Source organism: Malania oleifera, chromosome 10 (assembly GCF_029873635.1).
Source record: "Malania oleifera isolate guangnan ecotype guangnan chromosome 10, ASM2987363v1, whole genome shotgun sequence".
In the NCBI taxonomy this organism is placed as follows: Eukaryota; Viridiplantae; Streptophyta; class Magnoliopsida; order Santalales; family Ximeniaceae; genus Malania; species Malania oleifera.
The window spans coordinates 44,189,564-44,213,331 of record NC_080426.1 but is presented as its reverse complement, the minus strand read 5'-3'; the positions used below and the strand labels follow the sequence as shown (position 1 = coordinate 44,213,331).

General features: G+C 36.4%; 1 protein-coding gene across 3 annotated transcripts in view; it reads left to right on the top strand.

The window, feature by feature from the left end:
- Window positions 1-21,034, top strand: part of LOC131166268 (beta-amylase 7-like) — a 37,501-nt gene extending 16,467 nt beyond the window's left edge. For all 3 annotated transcript variants that reach the window (XM_058124666.1, XM_058124665.1, XM_058124667.1), the window contains 6 exons: window positions 9,044-9,238; window positions 9,885-10,049; window positions 14,182-14,442; window positions 15,265-15,483; window positions 15,694-15,913; window positions 20,816-21,034. In XM_058124666.1, coding sequence (XP_057980649.1) covers window positions 9,044-9,238; window positions 9,885-10,049; window positions 14,182-14,442; window positions 15,265-15,483; window positions 15,694-15,913; window positions 20,816-20,844 — 1,089 coding nt within the window. In that variant the 3' untranslated portion in view covers window positions 20,845-21,034. The remainder of the gene's footprint in view (window positions 1-9,043; window positions 9,239-9,884; window positions 10,050-14,181; window positions 14,443-15,264; window positions 15,484-15,693; window positions 15,914-20,815) is intronic.
- Window positions 21,035-23,768: the final 2,734 nt, after the last annotated feature.

Below are 23,768 nucleotides of genomic sequence, written 5' to 3'. Positions count from 1 at the left end.
TGATGCAAAGTTCAAAACATGGAAATCGGAAAGTAACATGGTCATGTCATGGCTCATTAATTCCATGACAAAGGACATTGGAGAAAATTTTCTTCTCTACAGAACAGCGATGGAGATTTGGGAAGCTACCAAGGAAACATATTCTAACAATGAGAATACATATGAATTATTTGAGATGGAAAGTGTTCTCCATGACTTACGCCAAGAAGATTTAATAGTGACCCAATACTTCAACACCCTCAACCGCTATTGGCAACCGCTGGACTTATTTGAGGAGCACTATTGGAGCTGTCCCAAAATGGAATCAAGTATAAACAAATTGTTGAAAAGAAAAGAATATACAAATTTCTGATTGGATTAAATAAAAATCTTGATGAAGTACGAGGAAGAATCCTAGGATCCAAACCAATGCCAAATATCCGAGAAGCGTTTTTAGAAGTTTTCTGAGAGGAGAGTTGAAATAAGATAATGATGGGCCCTCAAGATTCTGCAACAAACCTGGAGAGTTCAGCCCTTGCGGTTTGAGGAAATCCATTTAACAACAGTGACAGTAGACCGAAGAAAGGGAGACCGTGGTGTGACCATTGTCGACGTCCTGGTCACACCAAGGACACCTACTGGAAAATCCATGGTAAACCCGCAGATTGGAAACCTTCCTGCTTTGCCAACGACAGAGAAAGACGGGGAAATTTCGTCTTGGTAGATGAAAAACCAACACCACCCAAGCCCAGTCTCTTCAGCAAGGTGCAATTAGAATTACTGCAGAAATTGTTCAGCCAATCTTCAGCAGCCCCTACTACTATGGTTGGTACCGGTTCTTTGGCACACAAAGGTAATTTTTTAAGTGCTCTTAATGTTAAAAAGGAGAAGCTAGGTCTGTGGATTATAGACTCAGGAGCATCGGACCATACGACCAGAGATAGAAATTTTTTTTAGACTTGTAGTCCTTGTCATGAAAATTTAACAGTCAGGATAGCAGATGGTTCACTCTCAAAGGTGGCTAGTACTAGTTTTGTAAAAATTTTAGAGAACCTAACACTCAACTCAATTCTATGAGTGCCAAATTTGGATTGCAATTTATTTTCTATTAGTAAACTCACTCGGGATCTCAATTGTGCTTCTAAATTTTTCCCAAATATGTGTGAATTTCAGGTCTTGGATTCGGGAAAGACGATTGGCAGTGCTAAGATGTGTTCGGGGCTCTATCTTCTCGAGGTTAATGATCCTCCTCCTCAAGGAACAACTCACAAATCCGATTGTTTAGTGTCTATAAGTCAAAGTTATTTTTCTGTCATTCATTCTAATAATGATAGTGCAATTATGTTGTGGCACTATAGGTTAGGAAATCAAAATTTCTTGTTTATCTCGAGAAACTCTTTCCTTTATTATTCAATAATAAAAATCCAAATGATTTTCAGTGTGAGATGTGTCAATTTTCAAAACATGTTCGCAACTCTTTTCTCAACCAACCCTACATAGCATCCCAACCCTTTTCAATGATTCATAGTGATATGTGGAGGCCATCTAGGATCAAGAATATTACTGGATCTCGTTGGTTTATATCTTTTTATAGATGATCACACTAGACTTACCTAGATGTTCCTCATGAAAAAAAATTCAGAGACAGGTTAGACTTTCAAAAATTTTAACACCATGATCCAAACACAATTCCAAGTAAAAATACAGATTGTGAAAATTGATAATGCCAAAGAATATTTCAAATCCATTCTTGATGATTATCTCTTAAGTCAAGGTATAATACACCAAAGTTCTTGTGTTGACACTCCACAGCAAAATAGAATTGTTGAAAGAAAAAACCGGCACCTACTAGATTTTGCCCGCTCCCTCATTTTCTCTACACATGTACTGAAACACTTTTGGGGTGAAGCCATTCTTACTGCAGCCTACCTCATAAACAGGATGCCCTCTCTCGTTCTCAAATTCCAAACTCCCTATCAAACTCTACTTCAGTCCTTTCCTAATACTCAACTCATCTCCACTATTCCCTTCAAAGTATTCGGGTGCTCAGCTTTTGTTCATGTTCATAGTCAACACCGGGGTAAACTTGATCCTAGAGCCCTTAAGTGCGTTTTTCTCGGGTACTCTCCAAACCAAAAGGGTTATAAATGCTATTCACCAGCTACTAAAAGATATTATCACTCCATGGATGTCACCTTTTTTTAGCAACAACCATATTACCCCAAATCTGAAATTCAGGGGGAGATTACGTGGGAATTCCAGCTTTGGGATATTGAAGAGTTATCTCACTCTTCTTCTGATTCTGGCCCTTCTCACCTATCACAAATTTCTAAATCTATTCCAACTACTGACTCCATTTCTCCTTCACATCCCTTCTTAGAATCTCCTATGAAACATCAGCATTTGGACACTATTCAACCAAGTGAACCAACAAAAAATGATGAGTTGATTACTATTCACGGAGGAAAAGGAACCAAAAGGAGATAAAACAACAAGCATCCCTTGAGCAAATCCAAGGGTCTGATCTGAGCCCTGGATCAAGTGAAAATTTACCAGGTAGCTCTAATTCCAAGACTTCCCTTAATGAGTTAACTAATGATGATAGTGATTGTCCTATTGCTGCGAGAAAAAGGTGTGAGATCATGCACAAAACACCGAATATACACTATTGTGTCATATTAGGGGCTGTCATCGAATTTTAGATCTTTTGTTGCCAACCTCAACAAAATCTAGGTTCCTAATAACATACAAGAGGCTCTCGGTACACCTGAATGGAATTCTATTGTCTGGGAAGAAATCAGTGCATTAGAAAGGAAATGGGAGATCACAGAATTACCAACTGGAAAACGTCCAGTAGGTTACAAATGGATATTCAATGCGAAATACAATGAAGATGGAAGTGTTAACCGATTTAAAGCTCGACTGGTAGCAAAGGGATTCACTCAATCATATGGAATCAACTAGGAAGAGACATTTTCCCCTGTAGCCAAGTTAAATACAATGCGGGTCCTCTTATCTTTGGCAGCAAATTTAGACTGACATCTTCACCAACTAGATGTCAAGAATGCCTTCCTCTTTGGAGACCTAGCTGAAGAAGTCTACATGGAAATTCCTCTTGGATTCGAGACACAAGCTACACACAACAAAGTCTACAAACTCAGATGATCTTTATATGGGCTCAAGCAATCCCCAAGAGCTTGGTTTGAGAGATTCACAAGGGTAGTCAAGAGGTATGGCTATTCTTAATGTCAATCATATCATACACTATTTGTTAAATACTCTCCTAAGGAAAAATTTCTATCCTTATTGTATATGTGGACGACATCATTCTAACGGGAGATTATGAGGAGGAAATGAGTAGTCTCAAAAGTCTTCTAGCCAAAGAATTCGAAATCAAGGACCATGGAATCTCAAATACTTCCTAGGCATGGAAGTGGCACAGTCAAGGAAGGGAATCTTTGTCTCCCAAAGGAAATATGTTTTAGATCTTTTGAAAGAGACTGAGATGCTCGGATGCAAGCCAGCAGATACTCCTATGGATTTCAACAAACAAACTAGGAGCTAAGGAAGATAGTGCACTAGTGGATAAAGGCAAATATCAAAGACTAGTTGGAAAACTTATATATTTATCTCACACCCAACCTGATATTGGCTTCTATGTTAGTATGGTGAGTCAATTCATGACCAATCCCAATGAAGAACATGTGGGGGCAGTTTATAGAATCCTACGATATATGAAGCTAACACCAAGTAAACGATCATTTTTTGAGAAGAGATATTGAAGTATTCAGTGATGCAGATTGGGCAGGATCAATACATGATCAAAGGTCAACTTCTGGGTATTGCACATATGTGTGGGGAAACCTAGTTACATGACAAAGTAAGAAGTAATCAGTTGTGTCAAGAAGCAGTGCATGCTGAATTCAGGGCAATGGCACACGACATCTGTGAAGGAATATGGCTAAGAAGGTGTCTAAAGGAATTAAAGGTTTCAGGTGAAGAACCCATGAAGATGTTCTATGACAATCAGTCAGCCATCAACATTGCAAAGAACCCAGTGCATCATGTTAGAATAAAACACGTGGAGATTGATAGACATTTCATAGAAGAAAAAATATAAGAAGGAATAATCAAGATGTTGTATGTGCCTACATGTCTCCAAACAGCCAATATCCTTACCAAGGCTCTGCCAAGAAAGAATTTTGTTGATCTGACTTCCAAGTTGGGCCTAATCAATATTTACAGCCCAACTTGAGGGGGAGTGTAGAATTATTAGATATCTGTCAGCCTTTATTAGAGGCTGATCTTTAGGAGATTTACAGCTAACAAGTCAGTTGATTTGTTAGCTATTTTTGATTCCACGATCCTAGGGGGTTTGGGTAGCATGTTACCCGATTCTGTAGATAGTCTTTCTTATTAAACTGCTTTCCATTTTAAATAGGATACTATATTTTCAGTAGGTTGTAAATATCCCTAGTTAAAGGCAATGTAATCTTTTTCATACGTGAGTAGAATATTCTGTTTTCTTTTCCACATTTCTATAGTATCACAGCTAGTTACTAGGAGGTCCTAGGTTCTAGTCTTGTTGCCTGCGCTTACTGTGTGGTGTTTAAAAAAATTATTATGTTCCCTATCCTAGGTGCTATTGATTGTGTGTTTATCTCGCCATGTGCTGTCGGGCTGCACATGTTGGGGAGTATTAAAGCTTGATATACATGGTTGGCCCAGAACCTAATAGCTTAAGCTTTTAGGTAAAGTGGTAATCTAACTCCATCAACATGTCTGCCTAAATGGGTAGCAGAGAACTGTAGTAAAAAGAGGAGGGGTTTTTAGGAGCACAAGAATTGTTATTTATATAAGAAACCTAAAAGATTCCTATTATGTATGAGATATATACTTGGTCAACTTAAAACACTTGTAAATAACTGTCACATGCTAATTTTGTTAATGCAATTCTTTTTAAGTATTTAATCAATAACAAACTTGGTAGGGTGTGCCACACTCTACACAACCCTCACTCAAATTACAGGAACAATTTACCTAGCCATCTGTGGATTTCTCTTTAAGAAAAACAAAAGAAGTCCTCAAAACAATAATAGAAGCTCCTAGAAGAAGAAGAAGAAAAAGAAGAAGAAGAAGAAGAAATTGAGTTAACATCAAATAATTCTGTACAACTGAAATAAATGAGTTAACCCAACTGTAAGCTCTGCTGGAGGAGGTTTTGTTGAAGGGGCTGCAAGTAGAAAAATCCCTTGGATGCTCAGCACTGGGAGTGTAAGTATTGGGAAGTTTTCAGACGCTTGCAGTCACACACATTTGATTCTTGGAAACGAGGCTGAAGTTAGAGGATGTCCAATATTGTTGGAAGACTGCACAGAATTTGGAAACATATGTGAGAAGGTAGAAGTAGAAGGTGTTTTATCTGCATTGAACCACTCAAAACTCATTTTGTTGCTAAAATATAAAATACAAGTCTACTTGCATATTTTTTTGGTTGACAATCAGTTGATACATCAATTGTATTAGTAATTTTTACAAATAGGGTTCTGTTCATTGTGCTTAGGAATCCCTAATTTTTCCAAATGGTGGCAGCTATTAACAGAAGACCTAGGTTTATGAAGTCCCTTCTTTTGTATAAGAATTTTAAAAAAAATATCAAGTTTTTATTAATCATTCACATGCATTCACTAATTCCAGAGCCTATTTGAAGTAAGTCGAAGTTGCTAAGCGAAGATTTGCATCATGTTTTGCAATGTTAGAACATCTTGATGATGTGAGGGATGCCTTAGCTACAGCTGTGGTTTTGAAACTCGTGAAAGGAATGGATGAAGAATGGTGATGAACATACAAAAGCTGCTGCTTTGGTTACAGTATTACACAATATATAGGGAATGATGACTTTTGGAATGAGGTGCAAAACATTTTGGATGTTACCTAACCTATCTTAATAATAAAATGGGCCATTCACTGGAGAAATTTACAAGGGAATGGATAGCATACCTGGTGAGATTAAAGATGTACTGATAAGTAACGAGCACAAGGATGCATATGAACAAATTGAGGGCACCGTGCTGAGTAGATTGAGAAAAAAAAAATGAATATTCCTATGCATTGTCTTGAATTTGACTCTAAAGAAGCAAGGTTGTTATTGTAAGCAGTCCTTTGAAGCAAGGCTTTTCACTCTCTTCTTGCTTTCTCTGCCTGAAATATGCATGTTAGTGCTGGAGTCAAGAAGAGATTTTAATCTTCAATAGCTGCTAGAAAATCAATTTTTTTCTGGAGAATTACTGAATATTACTAGAATCGAAAGTCACAGCCACAGGTAAGTATTACTTGCCATTCCCTTGCTTTTGTCTTCATTTCAAATTGCTGAGGATCCACAATCTGGATCATGCAATCCAGTTTACAAATTGTCACTGCCCCCTTCCTCCCCCCCCACCCCCCCCCCCCCCCCCAGGGTGATTTCTCGCAACTCTGGTTGGCCATAAACTTGCCGTGAGTAATATGGATTATAAATTTGCATCTGACCTGAATCCTATCCCAACAATGCTTTCAGAAGATGCCCATGCCATTGTCCCATTCTCCTTCATTAGGAAATTTGGGTCTAATGCATACTTGATTTGCAATCATCAGGCTTATCATGGTAGAGGATTTGATGCCATACTTGGGCACCTCAAAGCCTACTGCCTTGTCTTTCTAGTGCTCATGCAGGTTTTGCAGTCCACGAGGCACTTTCCCTTTCTCAACCATAGGATGCAATCGAGGCTATTCCAAGTATCAGGCCATTGTCCCATTCTCCGTCATTAGGAAATTTGGATCTAATGCATACTAGATTTGCAATCAGCGGGCTTATTTTCATTTTGTAGGATTGATGCCATACTTGGGCACCTCAAAGCCTACTGCCTTGTCTTCTAGTGCTCGTGCAGGTTCTGCAGTCCATGAGGCACACCCTTTCTCAACCATAGGATGCAATCGAGGCTATTCCATAGAATGAGTTTATTGGCTCTCCTGGGGCTGGTTTTCATCAATATTTGGTTTTGTGGGGTGGTTGACCCACTCTAGATGCTACTTTGATTATAGAGGATGAAGTTTCTAAGATAGCTCCACCAAAATGGGTGGGATACTAGAGGAAGTGGATGTGCTTCTCATGTAAGTCCTTGAAAATTCATTTCGCAGATAGCCCATTTATTCTATCCTTTCACTTGTTTCCAAGTTGGGAATGAAAATAGCATACATTTTTGTGAAGATACTTGGGTGGGTGAGGCTATGTTGGAGTCTTTAGTCCCCTCTCTTTAGATTTTTAGCCTTTTCCTCGTTTCTCACTTCTAGGTTTAAGCCTTCTATTTGGTTTTCATTAAACAACTTATTAAAGTAGCTTCACCTCCTTTTTATGTCTTCTTCTTTAACCAAGACATCATCATCCTCATTCTTTATACATTTTACATTACCTAAGCCCTCGCATTTTCTTTCTCTAGCTCAAGCAAGTTTAAATATGTCTTTTTGCTCTTCTTTTGTGTCTAGTCTAGCATATAAATTATCATAAGCTCTATCTTTAGTTTCACTAATGGCCTTTTTTGCATCATTTCTTGCCTCTTTATACTTTTCAAATTTTTTCTATGTTTCTACATTTTTGCCTTTTTTATACCAAATTTTGCTATATTTTTAATAGAGCTAGCCATCCTCCTCCACAAAGTGTTTGTGTCTACTTTATCCCCTATTGTCCAATCACCCTTTTGATCTTTTTATTTTAAATTTATAATATTTTATCCCTTCAAATCCTGATTCTCTTGACTTCTGCATTGATTTATGTTACTATTTCTCTTCCATTTTTTTACTATATATATCTAACACTAAAACTCTATGTTGTGTAGTTAAACTTTCACTTGGGATAACTTTACAATCCTTACATGATAAACGATCTCCCTTCCTAGTTAAGAAAAAAAATCTATTTCATTTCTATTTTGTCCACTCTTGAAGGTTATTAAGCGTTCTTACCTCTTCTTAAAGTAGGTATTCATTGTAACAAGATCATACGAGATGGCGAAATCTAAGTCAGGATCATTTTTATCTCCATATTCATGTCCTCCATGTATCCTCACAGAACCTTTATTGTCCTTTCTTGTGAATGTTTTCTCAAACCCCATTATCCCTTGTATAATACTATCCATATCTTCTCATAATTTTCTTTCAAGTTTTTCTTCTAAACCTAGTTTGGGAGCATAAGCACTAATGACATTTATTATCCCTTGGGCTAAGGCTATCTTGATTTCTATGATTTTATCCCCTACTCTTTTAACATCTACCACACTATCTTGTTAGGTCTTTTTCTACAATGATTCCCACCCCATTTTTGTGTTTTCTACCAAAGCTTGAATCCTGATTTTTCAATTTCTCTAGCTTTCTCCCCCACACACTTAGTTTCTTGGGGGAAAATTATGCTAATTTTTCTATCATTGTGTCAATTATCTCCATGCTTTTACCCCCAAAGTGTCCTTATATTCCAAGTTGCTAATCTAACCATAGTAGCATTTCTTTGGTTGCTCGTATGTTAATGCTTTCATTTCAATGAGTGAGAATTAATGTACCATCATAGCATCAGGTCTTGCTGATTTAGGAAATTAGCATGGGTCAAAAGTTTTCTTGTGCAAGATTGCCCTACTCCAGCATGATAGGGTGATGGAGCATCCTGTATTTTGAGTGGAACTTGGGAGGATGCAATGTTTTTAAAATTTGGATCTTTTTCACTGCCCAGAATCTTGTTTCATGGTGCCAGATGTTGATAATGGTAGCAGTGGATCATTATTTATAAATCTTAAAAGAATAAATAACAGTTGCTATTTACAGTCAAATCTTTTTAGATAGCTCTGACAAACAGAAACCCAGGATGGCCTTTTTTAGGTTGAAATGAATTGATGTGCACTCATAAATTGAATGGATGTCTAGGCATGTAATATTAAGGTATTTTCCATTTATTGGCTACAAATGCACCAGCATGATTCAAACATTCAGAGAATAATTTTAATTTTTTATTATTTATATTATGACATAATTGGTTTATTCTCAGGTTGTAATGTCATTTCATGAATGTGGAGGCAATGTTGGTGATGACGTCTGTATTCCACTGCCCCATTGGGTGGCTGAAATTGGTCGAAGCAATCCTGATATATATTTTTCAGATAGGGAGGGAAGACGCAATCCTGAATGTCTTTCATGGGGAATTGACAAGGAACGTGTTTTAAGAGGCCGGACTGCTGTTGAGGTATGTCATTCTGGTAGGGTGTCATACCTTAATCTATATATAATTATGTGTGAATAATATGGGATTGTTTGTGATCATAATTGTGTAAACTTGTAATGTTTGATGTACTATTTTTTAAGGTATTTCGTTTTAATAGAAGCTAACGCCTATGAATTAATAATTCTATTCTCCTGAAGAATATTCTTTCTTTGTTTCTTCTTTTTATTTTGTCTGCATTCATCATAAATTTTGAGCAGATAAACTTGATTTTGAAGATACTTTCTTCTGTTTTTTTCACCTTTGCCCTACATCATAGAAATTTCCTTTGGTCCAACAACAGCAGAGTGTGTACATAAGGTTTATTCCTGTTTAGTGATATTGATTTTATCTGATTCTGTCGTGGACAAATAGCTGTTTGGTTTTAATTATCTGGCAGTAAATCTGAAGTTTCTTGTTATGTTTATCTAAACCAGAGCTGCTCTAACTTGAATTTCTGATGCTTTTCCTATAAAATAATTTAAATAGAATATTTTTTTTGCTATCCATTAAGTTAACGTAATTGTATCTTCTTTTGTTTTTTTCCCAGACATCCATTGCAAATAATAATGGCAAGTTAAAAATATTAAGTTAAAATTCTAATGTTTCATTTTTTGACAAACTGATGCAGGTTTACTTTGACTACATGCGAAGTTTCCGAGTAGAATTTAGTGATTTCTTTGAGGATGGTATTATCTCTATGATTGAAGTTGGATTGGGTCCCTGTGGAGAACTGCGATACCCATCTTATCCTGTAAAGCATGGTTGGAGATATCCTGGTGTTGGTGAATTCCAGGTAATTTACTGAATATATATTATTAAACCCTGCAGTGTTGCAAGTTCTTGTTATATATTTAATACATTTTAATCTAATATATATTATATTTTTCTAGTATGTATTATAATTTTTGAGGAGTTACTTAGAATACTTCCAAGATACCAGTATTTTTGGTTTCATAGCCTGGAGTATAATTACTCATTCTGTCATCTTTAACTCCACTGCTTGCTTACACATTCCCATTGCAGGTTGCCATTGTTTTTATTTTTCTATGCTTTTGCTTGGAAGAGCAAAAAAAATTGAAGTAAAAATAGTGAGAAAAAAAGGGGAAAAAATAAGAATTAGATTTTTAAAGTTTATAATGAAAAATTATAGAAACAGCATTTGGTTCTCATATGATAAACAGAATGAAATTAAGTGAAAAATTGGGGGAAAGGAAGGAGAGGGAAAGCAGGGCAGCCTAAAAGTTTTGAATAAAAACTGATAATTAGAAAGCACAGCATGGGGGTCATACTTATCACAATAGGCATTGAATCCTTTCTCAAGGTAGTGGGAGACTAGACATATTTGCTCGAGAAGTTGTTAATGTGCTAAAAAAACTAGAAGTATTTTAGGTGCCAAGTCATTTTCTCCTTATTCATATTTTCTTGGTTCTAACTTCAACCACTTTGGCTGAGGAATTTTGTAACCATTCAAAGGCACTCTATAACCGGAGTTATTCAAGTAACATCTTGAAAATAGAATAGTGTTCCCAAGAGGGGGGGTGAATTGGGTTTTTAAAATTTTCTTTTAATTCTTTGCGAGAGTTCTTAACCTCTTATTAATTCAGCAATCACACAACCAAACCTTATTTCTTTACAACCATACAATTTAAACAAAACTTACTATAAGTAAATCAATATTCAAACAATCCTCCAATCAACTTTAAAGTAAACAACCAAAAGTACCAACTCAAGATATTATATGCAACTCAATGGCAATTCTCGAATTTAAAGTATTTGTTTGTTTGCAGCCCTGTGTATATGAATTTATGTAAGCCCTGTGGTTAATGCAAACCCTGTGGATAATTGATTACTCAATATGAAGCACAACACTCTTTCCAAGAATTTAGACTTTAAATAAACTTTCAGTTTAAAGAGTCTTTGGGTGTTTCACCAATCAACGTACTTCCTTACGGTTTCCGCAAAGCATGGTTTTAAATCGCGGTAGTGGGTAGCATAGCGTAACGGTAACGGGTGTAACGGGAAGCAGGAGTTGCGGATGTTACATAACGGGAAGCGGGTGTAACGGTCGTGAATTTTTTTGAAGCACGCACAACGTTGCACATATTAGCATACTTGCATGTTTTAAACTTTTAGCCATTCTTAGAAAGGGTTTTAGTGTATTTTTGGACCCTTTAGTTCGAGTAACTAAGTTATTTGGTAAGGGCAACAAATTTACATTTGTTTTAAACCATCATTGATAGAAAATTACATGTGTGCACGTATTTATACTTCTCATCGTTCTTATCTGTGATAAATTCTTATGTGTGCTAAATGAATTAATAAAATAAAATACATTATACACTCCATTAATCTATTAGACACATAAGACATACGAATAATATAAATATAAAATAGCTAGAAAAGAAAGAAGGTTGAAGTTGAAAAATAAAGAACATAAATATCACATTACTAATATTATTAAAAAAGAAAAAAATTCCTAACAAGTTAGTATTTTGAAATTGTTAATTAATGCATCTATTGTGAGTATTTAAAGAAATAGTAAATTTTGCATCATTGTCATCCTCATTATAATCTTTTCCTCCTCTTGCGACTTGGTATATTGCGAATGATATATGAAAGAGAGAGAAAAAGTGAGAAGAAAAAGTAAAAACTAAAATATTTTTTTGGTGTAACAGTCCTGTAGCGGTTACGTAATGGCCGTAGCGGCCTTTACGTAACGGTTGCAGGCCGTAATGGCCGCTACGACCGTGATTTTTCTTCCCACCGATTTCGCAGTGTGTAACAGTATCGGTAACCCAAAAAACCTTTACGTAACGGCGTTACGTAACGGTCGCGGCCTTTATTTAAAACCATGCTGTAAAGTATGGATAAACCATTTTACTCCCTTTCGGTTTCCGTAAGCCCAAAAACTATTTAAATTTCAATTTATTTAATTTCCAAACTCCGTAGCATTTATGATTAAGAATTTAAAACATCCACGCAGTTTATATTTATGCTGAAAGTAAAGAGAGTAAGGGAAAGGGAGAGACACTGGGTTTTTACGAGGTTAGGCTTATCCCCAGCCTACGTCCTCGCCTTTGGCAAATCACCAAAGGATTCCACTATATCAGTTCCTTTTCTGGGCGGAACAACACCATTACACACTCCTTCAATAGGCTAAAGCCCGCCTCTCGAAGTGATACCCCTCACTTGGTCACTCCTTCAATTAGGCTAGAGCTGCACCTCTCCAAACAATATCCTCTTGTTCGGTCCAACGATTCAAGCACCTGAACCGTCAATCAATCTACAAGACAAGATTTAAGAGAAGGTGTACAAGAGATGCTCTCAAAGGAGCTGATTAGTACAAATTCAATCTATATACTTCAAAGCAATTCAAATATGAAAATCAAATTGAAGCTCCAAGAGTATATCACCAAATGGTTCTTTCAATGGATGAAAGATTTAGAACTTGATGCACAATTTCAGTGATGAAAGACAGCAGTACTTCAGTAGGATTCATGCACAAGATGAGAGTGAGAGAGCCTTTGAGAGTTTGAGAACAATTGAGAGAATATGAGAGTTATAATTGATTCTTGGTGTATAAATTCATTGGTCTTGAGGGTATTTATAGATTTAGAAAAATTTCTAACTTGATCCCCAAGTTTACTTGGACTAGTGTCCAAGTTTTGAATAGGTTTGAGCCCTAAGCAATCTATTTTTCAAAAATATGTCCGTTATAAAATTTAAAATCTGCTACGTGGCAGTAGCCTGAGAGTTTTTAGTCAAGCGCTTGTCAATAAATTACACAGTTAATTTTCACAGGCAATAGGGTGGCAATCATCTATCACCTTGTGGTCGCCTGCCTGTCACTGAATTTCTCAATTTTAAAAAACAGGCAAAAGGGTGACAACAGCCTAATGAAACCTAGACAGGCTTCTCAAAATACCTTGTCAGGCGCCTATCAAGGTCCAGGCAGTAGCGTAACGACCTTCTGTCTGTGTATTTTAAAAATACTTAATTGGCAGTCTACTGACTATTTTCAGTCAGGTTCCTGTCAAGACAAAAATTCTGGTTTTTAAAATATTTTTGTACTAACTCTCTTTGCTTCTCAATTTTTGGAATGTCAATTTGTTTTCATGAAAAATATGTTCCAAGTTTTAAAATAAGGTCTCTAAGTCTCTTTGTACCTAATGAGCTTCAACAAGAAATTTCATGTATGAATCTACTTGAAGTACTTACATTATATGTCCTATTGACTCTCATCATTTCTTGAACTCCTTGAAATCTTGAAATTACTACTTTGAGTTCTCTTTGTTTCTGAATTTCAAATCTTTATTGCTTTAAGGTCTCTTTGGTTCTGAGCTTCATTGATCCTTGAGCTTTCAATATTGATCACTTGAATTTTATTTGAGCTTTCAAAAGATGTTCCTTGATCATATGAAGTATGCTAGGCTTCAATATCTATTTTACCTAAAATATCACAACTTTGAAGAATATTAAATAACCTTACTTTGTTATCATCAAAATTTAGAGTCGTTAGCCTTGTTTAGGCCAACACATCTGTCTTTGTGTGGATATGGACTTAACAGAGTAATAGGATCTGCATGTTGGCTGGGTCACAGAAAATACTATTAATAACATTTATATTGTCATGAAGAAATTTACTATATGCTTCATAGGTAGGAACAGAATCCAATTTCTCTCTTGATTTTTGCATCCTCTCTATTCAATTTTTTATTCCATTCCACTGCCACACATGATGTGATAGTTAGTTTAACTCCCCAATCTTTTTATGTAGTTTGTTCCTTTTTTTTTTTTCTCTTATGTTTTTGTCTTCATGTACCACCTTCACAAATTGCTTGCCCCACACACACATACTTGCACTTTTTAATAATCCGGAACTTTGTATTTTCCAAGAGTATCCAACCAAGATGTTTCATTTGTAGTGTTACGATCAGTATTTAATGAAAAGCTTAAGGAAGGCTGCAGAAACAAGAGGACACTCCTTTTGGGCTAAGGGTCCAGATAATGCAGGTTCTTACAATTCCCAGCCACAAGAAGCAGGATTTTTTCGTGATGGAGGAGATTATGATGGCTATTATGGAAGGTTCTTCCTAAATTGGTACTCTCAGGTTTTGGTTGATCATGGTGACCGGGTACTTCCGCTTGCTAAATTAGCATTTGAAGGCACCTGTATTGCAGCAAAGGTGAGTCAGCCTTTCAGAAGCTTTCTTTCATTGCTAGAAAGATGGACTCTTGGCTGCAATTGAAGGTTGTTGTTTTCTTCATTTTATTATCAATTGGATTCATTGGATTATCTAAAATTGTTCCTGAAGTTACATTTATATTCTTTTCGGGGAAAATTGAGAGTTTTTTTCAGCATTTTTCATTGCTCAAGTCTATTTTTGAGTTCTAGATTTGATCTAGAAAGGTATTTGTTTGTAGTTTTTGTTTTTTTTGTTTTTTTAGTTGTTGATTTTCAGTTTCCAAGCATAACTTAATTCACTGTTTTACTCAATAAGCTCAGACTTTCAACTTAAACTGGCAAGACTTAACTCCAGGATTGCAAATTTTGAGCTGCGCAAGCTCCACCTTCAATTTGTGAACTTAGTTAAGTTATTGGTGAAAGGCATGTGGTGTTTTGTGTACATTTACTTTTTATTAATAGGAAAGCAAGATAAGAAATCAAGTACCCTGTGAGAGATGTTGTTAGCTTGTAATTATCCATGAGAGTATGGTTGTCATAGTATGTTCTTATTAAGTGAACATGTACTGTAAAATGCAGGTAGATGTTGACTAGTTTTTGTCAAATGAAACATAAATCATGACTAATATATCAATTATTGGGAGTGGAATTCTTTGCCCTTTTTTTCCTTTATGTTTTTCTGTAGTAAGATTATTTGAATTCGGATTTCTGTATTAGGATTTGAATTCGGATTTCTGTCTTAGGATGAAAAAACTGCATTCTGGAGTTGTTTCACTTGTTATCTCTTGATCAAGCCTATTTCTGTATCTTGATTGCTGAGCAGATACCAGGTATTTACTGGTGGTACAAGGCATCCAGCCATGCTGCCGAATTAACTGCTGGGTTTTACAACCCATGCAATCGTGATGGTTATGCATTGCCGGTGGCAATGCTAAAGAAACATGGAGCTGCTTTGAACTTCTCATGTTCTGAAGTGTTCATGTTAGATCAACATGAAGACATCCCAAAGGCAATGACAGATCCTGAGGGGTTAGCTTGGCAAGTAAGCATTAAAGAATTAACTGACATTCCGATTAGTTATAATTATTTCCTGTATACCTTTGCTGTTTATTTCAAGAAAAAAAGTAATATTTTTCAAAAGCTTTCGTCTCTTTAGGCCAACGTAAAAAAATCAGCATGCCAAATAACTCCTTAAAACTGCTTTTTCATTGTGGGAATTTATTGACTGAATATTATTATGCTCATTTTTTAGGTGCTGAATGCTGCATGGGATGTTCATGTTCCTGTTTCCAGTGAGAATGCTCTTCCTTGTCATGATAGAGAAGGATATAACAAGATATTGGAAAATGCCAAGCCCTTGAATGATCCAGATGGAAGGCATTTGTTATCTTTTACCTATCTTCGGCTGTGTCCGCTTCTCATGGAAAGGCACAACTTCATGGAATTTGAACGTTTTGTGAAGAGAATGCACGGTAAAAACTTGGAGATCCTGTGTATTTTTTTTTTTCGACATGCTTATGGTCTTTGCAAGTCTGGATTTTCTTTAGCAATTAATGTTCAACCATTCGTTGGTAGGAAATTTTTTTTCTCATTCAATTTTTGGAGTTTCCTAATATTTAGAGGTGGACTTCTTTGCTCATAATTCAGCGGTCCAATTTTCACATGATTGTTGGACTTGAAAGGAGCCATGTGGACACTATTGGATAATGCCATCTGGCACCTGCAATGGATAAGTCAAGCTATGGACGCTTTCCCCCTCCTGCACAAAAATTTAGATTACCACTTGAACTAAAAGCTTAAGTTGTTAGATTGTGGGCCAACAATGTATATCAAGCCTCAACACTGCAGGTGTGCAGCCTAAATGCACATGGCGAGGTAAACAAACAATAAATAAAAACCATTGTTAGTGTTAGATTACCGCATGACCTAAATGCTTAAGCTGTTTGGTTGTAGACCAACAATGTATATCAAGCATTAACACTTCCCCGAATGCACATGGAGAGATAAACAAACAACAAAAAACATTATAACCCTCATTATTGGGAACATGATAATTTATTTTTTTTTACAAACTTGCAATAAACAGGGGCAATAAGACTAGAACCCAGGACCTCCTGCCAACCATAGCCCTGAGACCATTTTAGATTACCACTGGATTTACAAGCTTAAGCTGTTAGCCTATAAGTTTGTGCGCCAACAATGTATATCAAGCCTTAACAAAGGGGAAATAAGAGAATTTTTACAAATTGTTGATATGCGTGGGCAACAAAGAATAGAACCCAAGACCTCCTGAAAACCATGGCTCTAGTATGATATTAGACTACCACTTTGCCTGAAATCTTGAGCTTTTAGGTTGTGGGCAAACAATGTATGTCAAACCTTGGCAACTTTGACCATTCCCTTAAGGTGCCACATGACAGGTGTCACTGCCTGGGCTTTCCATCTTCTTCAATCAAGAGTGGAGTCAAGGAAGCTTTGAATGTGCTTAATGCTTGTTCTCTAGGGGTTATGAAGTCCCTGCCATTAATTCATGGGATTGCTTGAGGTGCTTAGCTTGGCATCAAGGAAAATGCTGACTGAAGGGAGTCTGTGATGCTGGTTGGGCCAGTAGGCATTGTCAGCACAACCTGCTTAAGCAGAAAGGTAGATGCTGCCTGCAGGACAGCTATCCAATGTGTTATTTTTAATGTGCTTCCTGCTGCAACCTACCCCTTTAGAGTTAATGCATGCTGTGGCTACTGGCTACTGGCTGCTGCTACTGGGCTTACTGATTTTGTCATCAACACCAGCAGGTCTTGAGTTTAATCTATTTAGTTGTAGCCCTTAACTGTGAATCTAACAAATAACAAGCACAGCAGATCTTTCATCCAAAGAAACAATTGCGTTCATCCTAAAGGAGTGGTGGGAATCCCAACTCCTGGTGAAAATGCTACTTTTTTCCTTTGATATTTTGTAATCACACAACAGTTTCCATCGTCCTTTCGTCATCCTTTTTTCTTGGATTGTTCATACAACCTCATGGTCAACTATGCCTTCTTCCTATTCTGTGAAGTACCCCTCAAGCTCAAGAACTTACTTGGTCTGTGGTATCAATTAAAGGCTCCATGCAACACTTAAAAAGTATGCTGTGCTCATACTTGACTTGACTTGAACATTGATATTCCATTCCCCTCAACATAATTATTCTTGTGTTCTTTATTTGAAGAAGAAACTAGTTCTTGGGATATTTATAAGTGGAATTCCGTGTTCCAATAAGTCTCGTACTCTTTCTGCGTCCTGTCTGATTATTTCATAGTGCAATTTTTGGATCCTGTCTCCTATGTTTTTAGTCTTTTTTAAATGTTTTTCAAAATGGATTCTGTTGGGTCAGCAATTAGTGTTTTGAACTCCTGTTCAAAGAATCCCACAAATTTAAGATGGTTTTCCATTTATATAAACCTATGATGTCATTCCATTTTACATAATGGAAATCCCTCTGGTTTCTTTAAACCTTAATTCTCAAAAAAGGAGACCCCCACTCTCCACTTTACTGTTTATACTGATTATGGGAATTCTAGGCTAGTGAGAAGGACTATGGAGGCAGGATTTCTGGAGGGTTTTTTGAGTTGGGAAGAGGAAGCAGTGAAATGAAGATTTCTGACTTGCTTTTCAGTTTTCGCTGACAACTCTCTTATTTTGCAGGATAGATTCTGATCGAATTCTAAACCTAAATTCAAGGAAAAGGCATATTAGATCCCATCAGTGAAAATTTTGAAAAGAAGCTAGCTGGGTGAAAAAGAAATTCTGTCAAAAAGGAGGAGACATTCTCTTATTAAGAGTGAATTTTCAAATCTGCCAATTTATTTCCTATCCTCCCCCCTCCCCCTCCCTGGTCCCATTCCCTTGTTTGTTTGGCTGCCAACAGAATGGTAGATGTGCAAAAGAGATTCTTTTGGCATAATTTGGAGTTCAAGTACCACTTAATTAAGAGGAAGGCAGTGAAACAATCTATAAATCAAGGAGGCTTGGAAATCGAACCCCTCCTTAATGACATCCCTACATGAATCCTTTTTTGCTGAGTTGGCTACATGAATCCTTTTTGCCATTATGCGCAATCTATGGGCAATATCATATGACAAATGGAGGCTTCCAAATCCTTAATATATGAGCCTAAGTTACTCTAGGTCTATCCCTTCCCCTCTTATTTGCCCACTCCTAACTGGTGCATTATTTGCATTGGAGGGTTCCGAAAGCTTCTTAACTGTCCCTCCCTTATCTCATCTTCTACAAGTTCTATGCCCAACTCACAACTAATGTGTAATTTTGTCCTGCAGTGGAGGGTGCCCAAAGCTTCTTAACCACCCCTCCCTTATCTTCTACAAGTTCTATAGTTCTACGCCTAACAACTAATATGTTGGTTCCTTAATTTATCTTTTAGAGTTATGCTAGTCAAGTTCTCAACCACATTCATGCTCATTTTGGTGACTGTTTCTTTTTGGATATGCTGTTTGTTAGTTGCAAAACATTCTGATCCACTGGAAATATGTGAACTACAAATTTTGAATTTGTGAATTTGTGGCAGATTCATTTAGAAAAAAAAAAATATATACATATTGGAGGGTACATGAATGCATGAGTACAAAAATACATTCTCATGTATTTGCACAGACATATATGGCGAAAAGAAATGCTTAAATCTGTGAATTGCTTTAGACTCACTCCAGACTATGTGATATCTTTGAAAGGCCTGCTCTCCCACATTGTCTTGCTCTACCTTCTGGTAACTTGGATTGCCAAGCCTAGTCTCAGTCTAGTACTCATTTCATGTCATATACTCCACAAATTTTCTCGAGTCCATTTTCCAATTGCTAGTCAGCTTTCACTTTATTTTGTGAATGGTCGAGGCTGCAGCTCTGAATGCTTTCCAACTTCCTTAAATTGGGGAAATAGTCTATATGGATTGATCATGTGGTTCTGCAGCATCCACCAACTTGCTGTCTGGTCTTTTTGTGGGATGGGACACCTCTGACCTCTATGCCACTGTCCTCTTCATGTAGGTAAGAAGCCAAGCATCATAGTAGTCACTCCTCTATGTGCACTAATCACATGATTCTGCAGCATCCTCCTACCCACTGTTTGCTTCCTTTGAGATGGAAAACCTCTGACCTCTATGCCACATGTCCTCTTCATGCGGGTAAGAAGCAAATGGTGGCAGTATCCAGAAACTACTCTAGTATCATTGTAATGCTTAATTACTGAACTACTTAAAAGTCCTTACGAAATGATTGCTTAACATAAGAGTTTTGCAGCACTAGAAAAGGATTGTAATCAAGGTTAGCAGTCATGGTGATGGTGTGTGCATGGGCAGTAAAAATGATTAGTTGGAAGTGTATGTAGCTGTTTTGGTGGATGCTTGTGAAGGCAGTGGTTTTGTGTTGCAGTGGTTGTATCAGTGGCCAGGCAATTGGGTTGTGGTGATCCTGGTGTTTGCCCTGTTGTTTTGATAGAGGTGGTGACTGTAGTGGTTAAAGTGATGGAGGTGGTAGTGGTGCCTCAAGTGGTCGTTGCATAATGGAGTTGGTTATATTGGTGGAGATAGCTGTGGTACATTGGAGGTACTGATTCCATAGCTGTATTGTCTGAATCTATTTACCCATCTTTTAGCACCCAAAAAACAAATTCCTTTTTATTTTACTCCTTACTGCAGAATGTAAGATTAGGGGAATCAGATTTATTTACCCCCCAAATTCCTTCCGTTCTACATGCATCGAGGTGGCATTTGCCACCACTGCAGGATTGGAGTTATTTCAGTTATGAAGTCAACAGAGATTGAAGCAGGAATTCCATCTTCTAGAACAGAGCTGTGACAAATAGGTATCCATCAACACAAACCATGTGCATAATTGAGATTTACATGGAGTCATAAATCCTGGACTTGTTTTATTCACAATTGCATTTGCAAGAAAAAGACTTGTTCCTGATTACTGTGGAAAGCAATATGGATTCATTTTTGTTTCCATCTTGAACACAGTTGAATGATTGAATTTTGAGACACTGATTTGCATGAGAGCTAGGACATTTAATCACTCATTGCTCAACATTCTAAAAAGCATTTGGATTGTGAAAGTTTGATGAATAATGAATAATTGTTTCCTTCATCATTGTAAAACATTTTTCCTGTCCAGAACTCTGGCATTCCTCTTTATGAGAATGTAGTAAGGTTATGTTTCAAAGTGGCATTATTGATAATGAAGTATAACCCCCCACCCACATAAAGAAATCTAGCCTGAATTCTGAAAAGTCAATGGAATCGATCCACCTCATTGATGCCACTTTACATTTATTAAATGATGTGATGTGTTTCTTTTGACATTTTATCTTACTTTTTATTGTAGGGGAAGCAGTTCTTAACCTCCAGTTATAGTGATACAAGAAAATGGTTCTTCGACTTGTGTAATTAATTATCTCTCTTCCATTACAAAAGGCTGGTCCCTGTTTCCTTTGTTGCAGCGTAGGGACATCATATCTATATATTTTTAATGTTCAAATACTCCTCTGTAAATGAGTACATTTATAAAAAATCATGGCATTGCACTGATCCATGTTTGCATCAAGTCTTCTTGTTAACATATAGCCTAATTTTTCAACAGTACTCTTGCAATATTTATAGATCATAATTCATCAATCAGAGGTTTACAGCACAACTGAAGGAAAGATAATGTCTTGACATTTAGTTGTCCCAAAGGGTTACACCTTTTGGTGATGCCATTGGAGCAGTTGGGATACTGCCATTCAGCTGGTTGTGGGTAAAATTTATTTGCTTTGCGGGCAGCAGGTGCTTTTTCAATGCACTTGGCATCGAGATACCAAAGCAACTGCCCTCAAATGAATCTCATGGAATTTGTGACAATTGTTCTTGTCCTGGATAACTCATCCACCCTAATGGTAGGCTTGGAAGAGGTTGGTGATCATCATGCCCTTTTAAGTTGCATGTTAGATCAAGGAGCATTGGATTTTTTATATGCTTTCCAAGCTGTATTTGTAATGTAATCATCAATGCATTTTGGACGTTGAAGGTGTAGTCTTGAGGCAGTGAAATTCAAAGGGAGAATTGCCTAATACTGCTTTTGACTTCACTCTGGTGATAATCAGATCCTTTACCTTCTGTTATTTTTTCTTTTCAGACGCTACCATCCAACCTGTTTTGAGTACTGAGTTTGTGAAATAAAAATATGCATGATGTCAAAAGAAGAAACACACTGGCTATGTGACATGCCATACCCTCTCAACCATGGGTCCTCCGATTCAAGCGCCCTGGCTTATGCATACTGTCATACTCTTTGACATATCAAATTTTCATTTTAAGCACGCCCATACCCATTGGTTTTCCTATTTTTGGTTAATTCCATGTAAAAATTTTTCATTTTGTCTGGTTTTCTTATATATATTTATAGAAATGAACAGATACGAAGGTTATATTTGCCGGATCATGTCTATTCCTTGAAATAGAATCATCATAGTATAGAGATTTTATGATTTATTAAAAATAGGGTTATTGTTGTATTAGTCCATAAAGTGGGATATACAAGGAGAAAAGGATTTTTAAATAATGTTTATTTGTATCCTATTTCATATTGAATGAAATAGTATAAATTTTTTTTTATTCTTTCTGCATGACTTTTTTGAAAATTATTATATTTAATAATTTTGATTTTACTCATCTTATTCCTTTTTGTAAATCAAACATAACCAAATAATTTGTAGTTTTTTTCTATTTTTTATTTTATTATTTAATAAAATATTAAATAACAATTTGATTGGAACAATTTTTTCCATTTTGATGCATTTCAAATCTCGATGAATCGTCTAACAAGATTTAAAGAAAACTCGTTGGACCATCCAACGAGTGTTAAATAACAAGGGCACCCCAATGGTTGATGTGTGGCACTTAAAACTCGCTTGATGGTCTAGGGAGTTTTAGTTAGGAAATGAACCATTTGCTGACACATAGCAAAACTAGCTGGATCGTTTCAAGTCTCCTTCCTCCTCCATTCCTCACAAACTTGCAGAGAGCAGTGGCAGAGGAAAGGATAGCAACAACAAGCTAGAGATTGGACTCGTAGCACGTGACCGTTGGAGGGAGGGAGGAGGAACATAGCTCGTAGCAAGTGACCATTGGAGGGAGGAAATTATAAAAAAGGGGAGATGACGTATGTCAAAGCCCTCAACACATCGATTAATAACTCTTTCAATTGTTAGTTTCATTCAAGGATTCGGTAGTTTGATTGGAAGATTTATTATTTGGATTTTGCATCCGGAAACCCCCAATATGAGGTTAGGGTTTCATTCTGTTATTTGTATTTGAATTTGAATTTGTTAATTTGCTATATATTATTTGTTATATATAGCTATTATTTAATATGAGGTTAATTTGGTTAATTTTTGTTATTTAATATAAGGTTAGGGTTGAATCTGTTTATTGAATTTTACTTTATTATTCAACCACACAAATCCTCATAGTTCAAAACATTTTGTAATTGCTTAATTATATATACACATACTAATAAATATAATTTGTTAGCCCCAGTGGCTAAAGTTATTCATTTCAGCTTATTTTGATGATAATAACCCATTAGTGGTTCTTAGGTTAGCTAATATTTTTCCTCAAGTTCAGTTCAGATAAACAAGTGGATACCAAAGCAAGCATAAGGATCAAGACGAACCTTGATGAAGCAATGAACAAAAGCATACAGGAATACTCAAGGCGCAACCAACCGAAAACCATATAATGTTTTATATGTATAATGGGTTGTGTGTGAGGTGGGATATTCCAATAACTCTTGAGGCATGATGTTGGTAAGAATACTTAGCAAGAGTTGAGCAATTGCATCTGCATGATAGTTTTAGGATATCATTAACAAACTCAATAAGTTTTCAAATATGCTTTTACAAGATATCCTATACCTTAACAAACTTTTATAAGGACAAGTTTTAAACAAGATTAGCATGTTAATAACTCACTAAATTGGTCCATATTTTGTTTAAACAATGGATAAGCACCCAAAGGAAATGGTTCAAATCAAGTGCTTAGATGGTTTTCTAAAAAGGGCATGGCCTACAAAAAACCATCAACGGTTTGAGCCAAAATATGGTCGTCCTACAAAAAAAAGTCAACGGTTTTGCACGGAGGCAAACCATAATAAATGCGCTAAAACAATTAGTTTTTTATTTGCCTTGCCTCATTAATTGCCAATGGTTAGTTCATCTCCTTGGCTATAAATATAGTCTTTTAGCATTCATTGAAAAAATTAATTGAGCATTGATTGTTTATGAAGTTAGTTGAAGCAT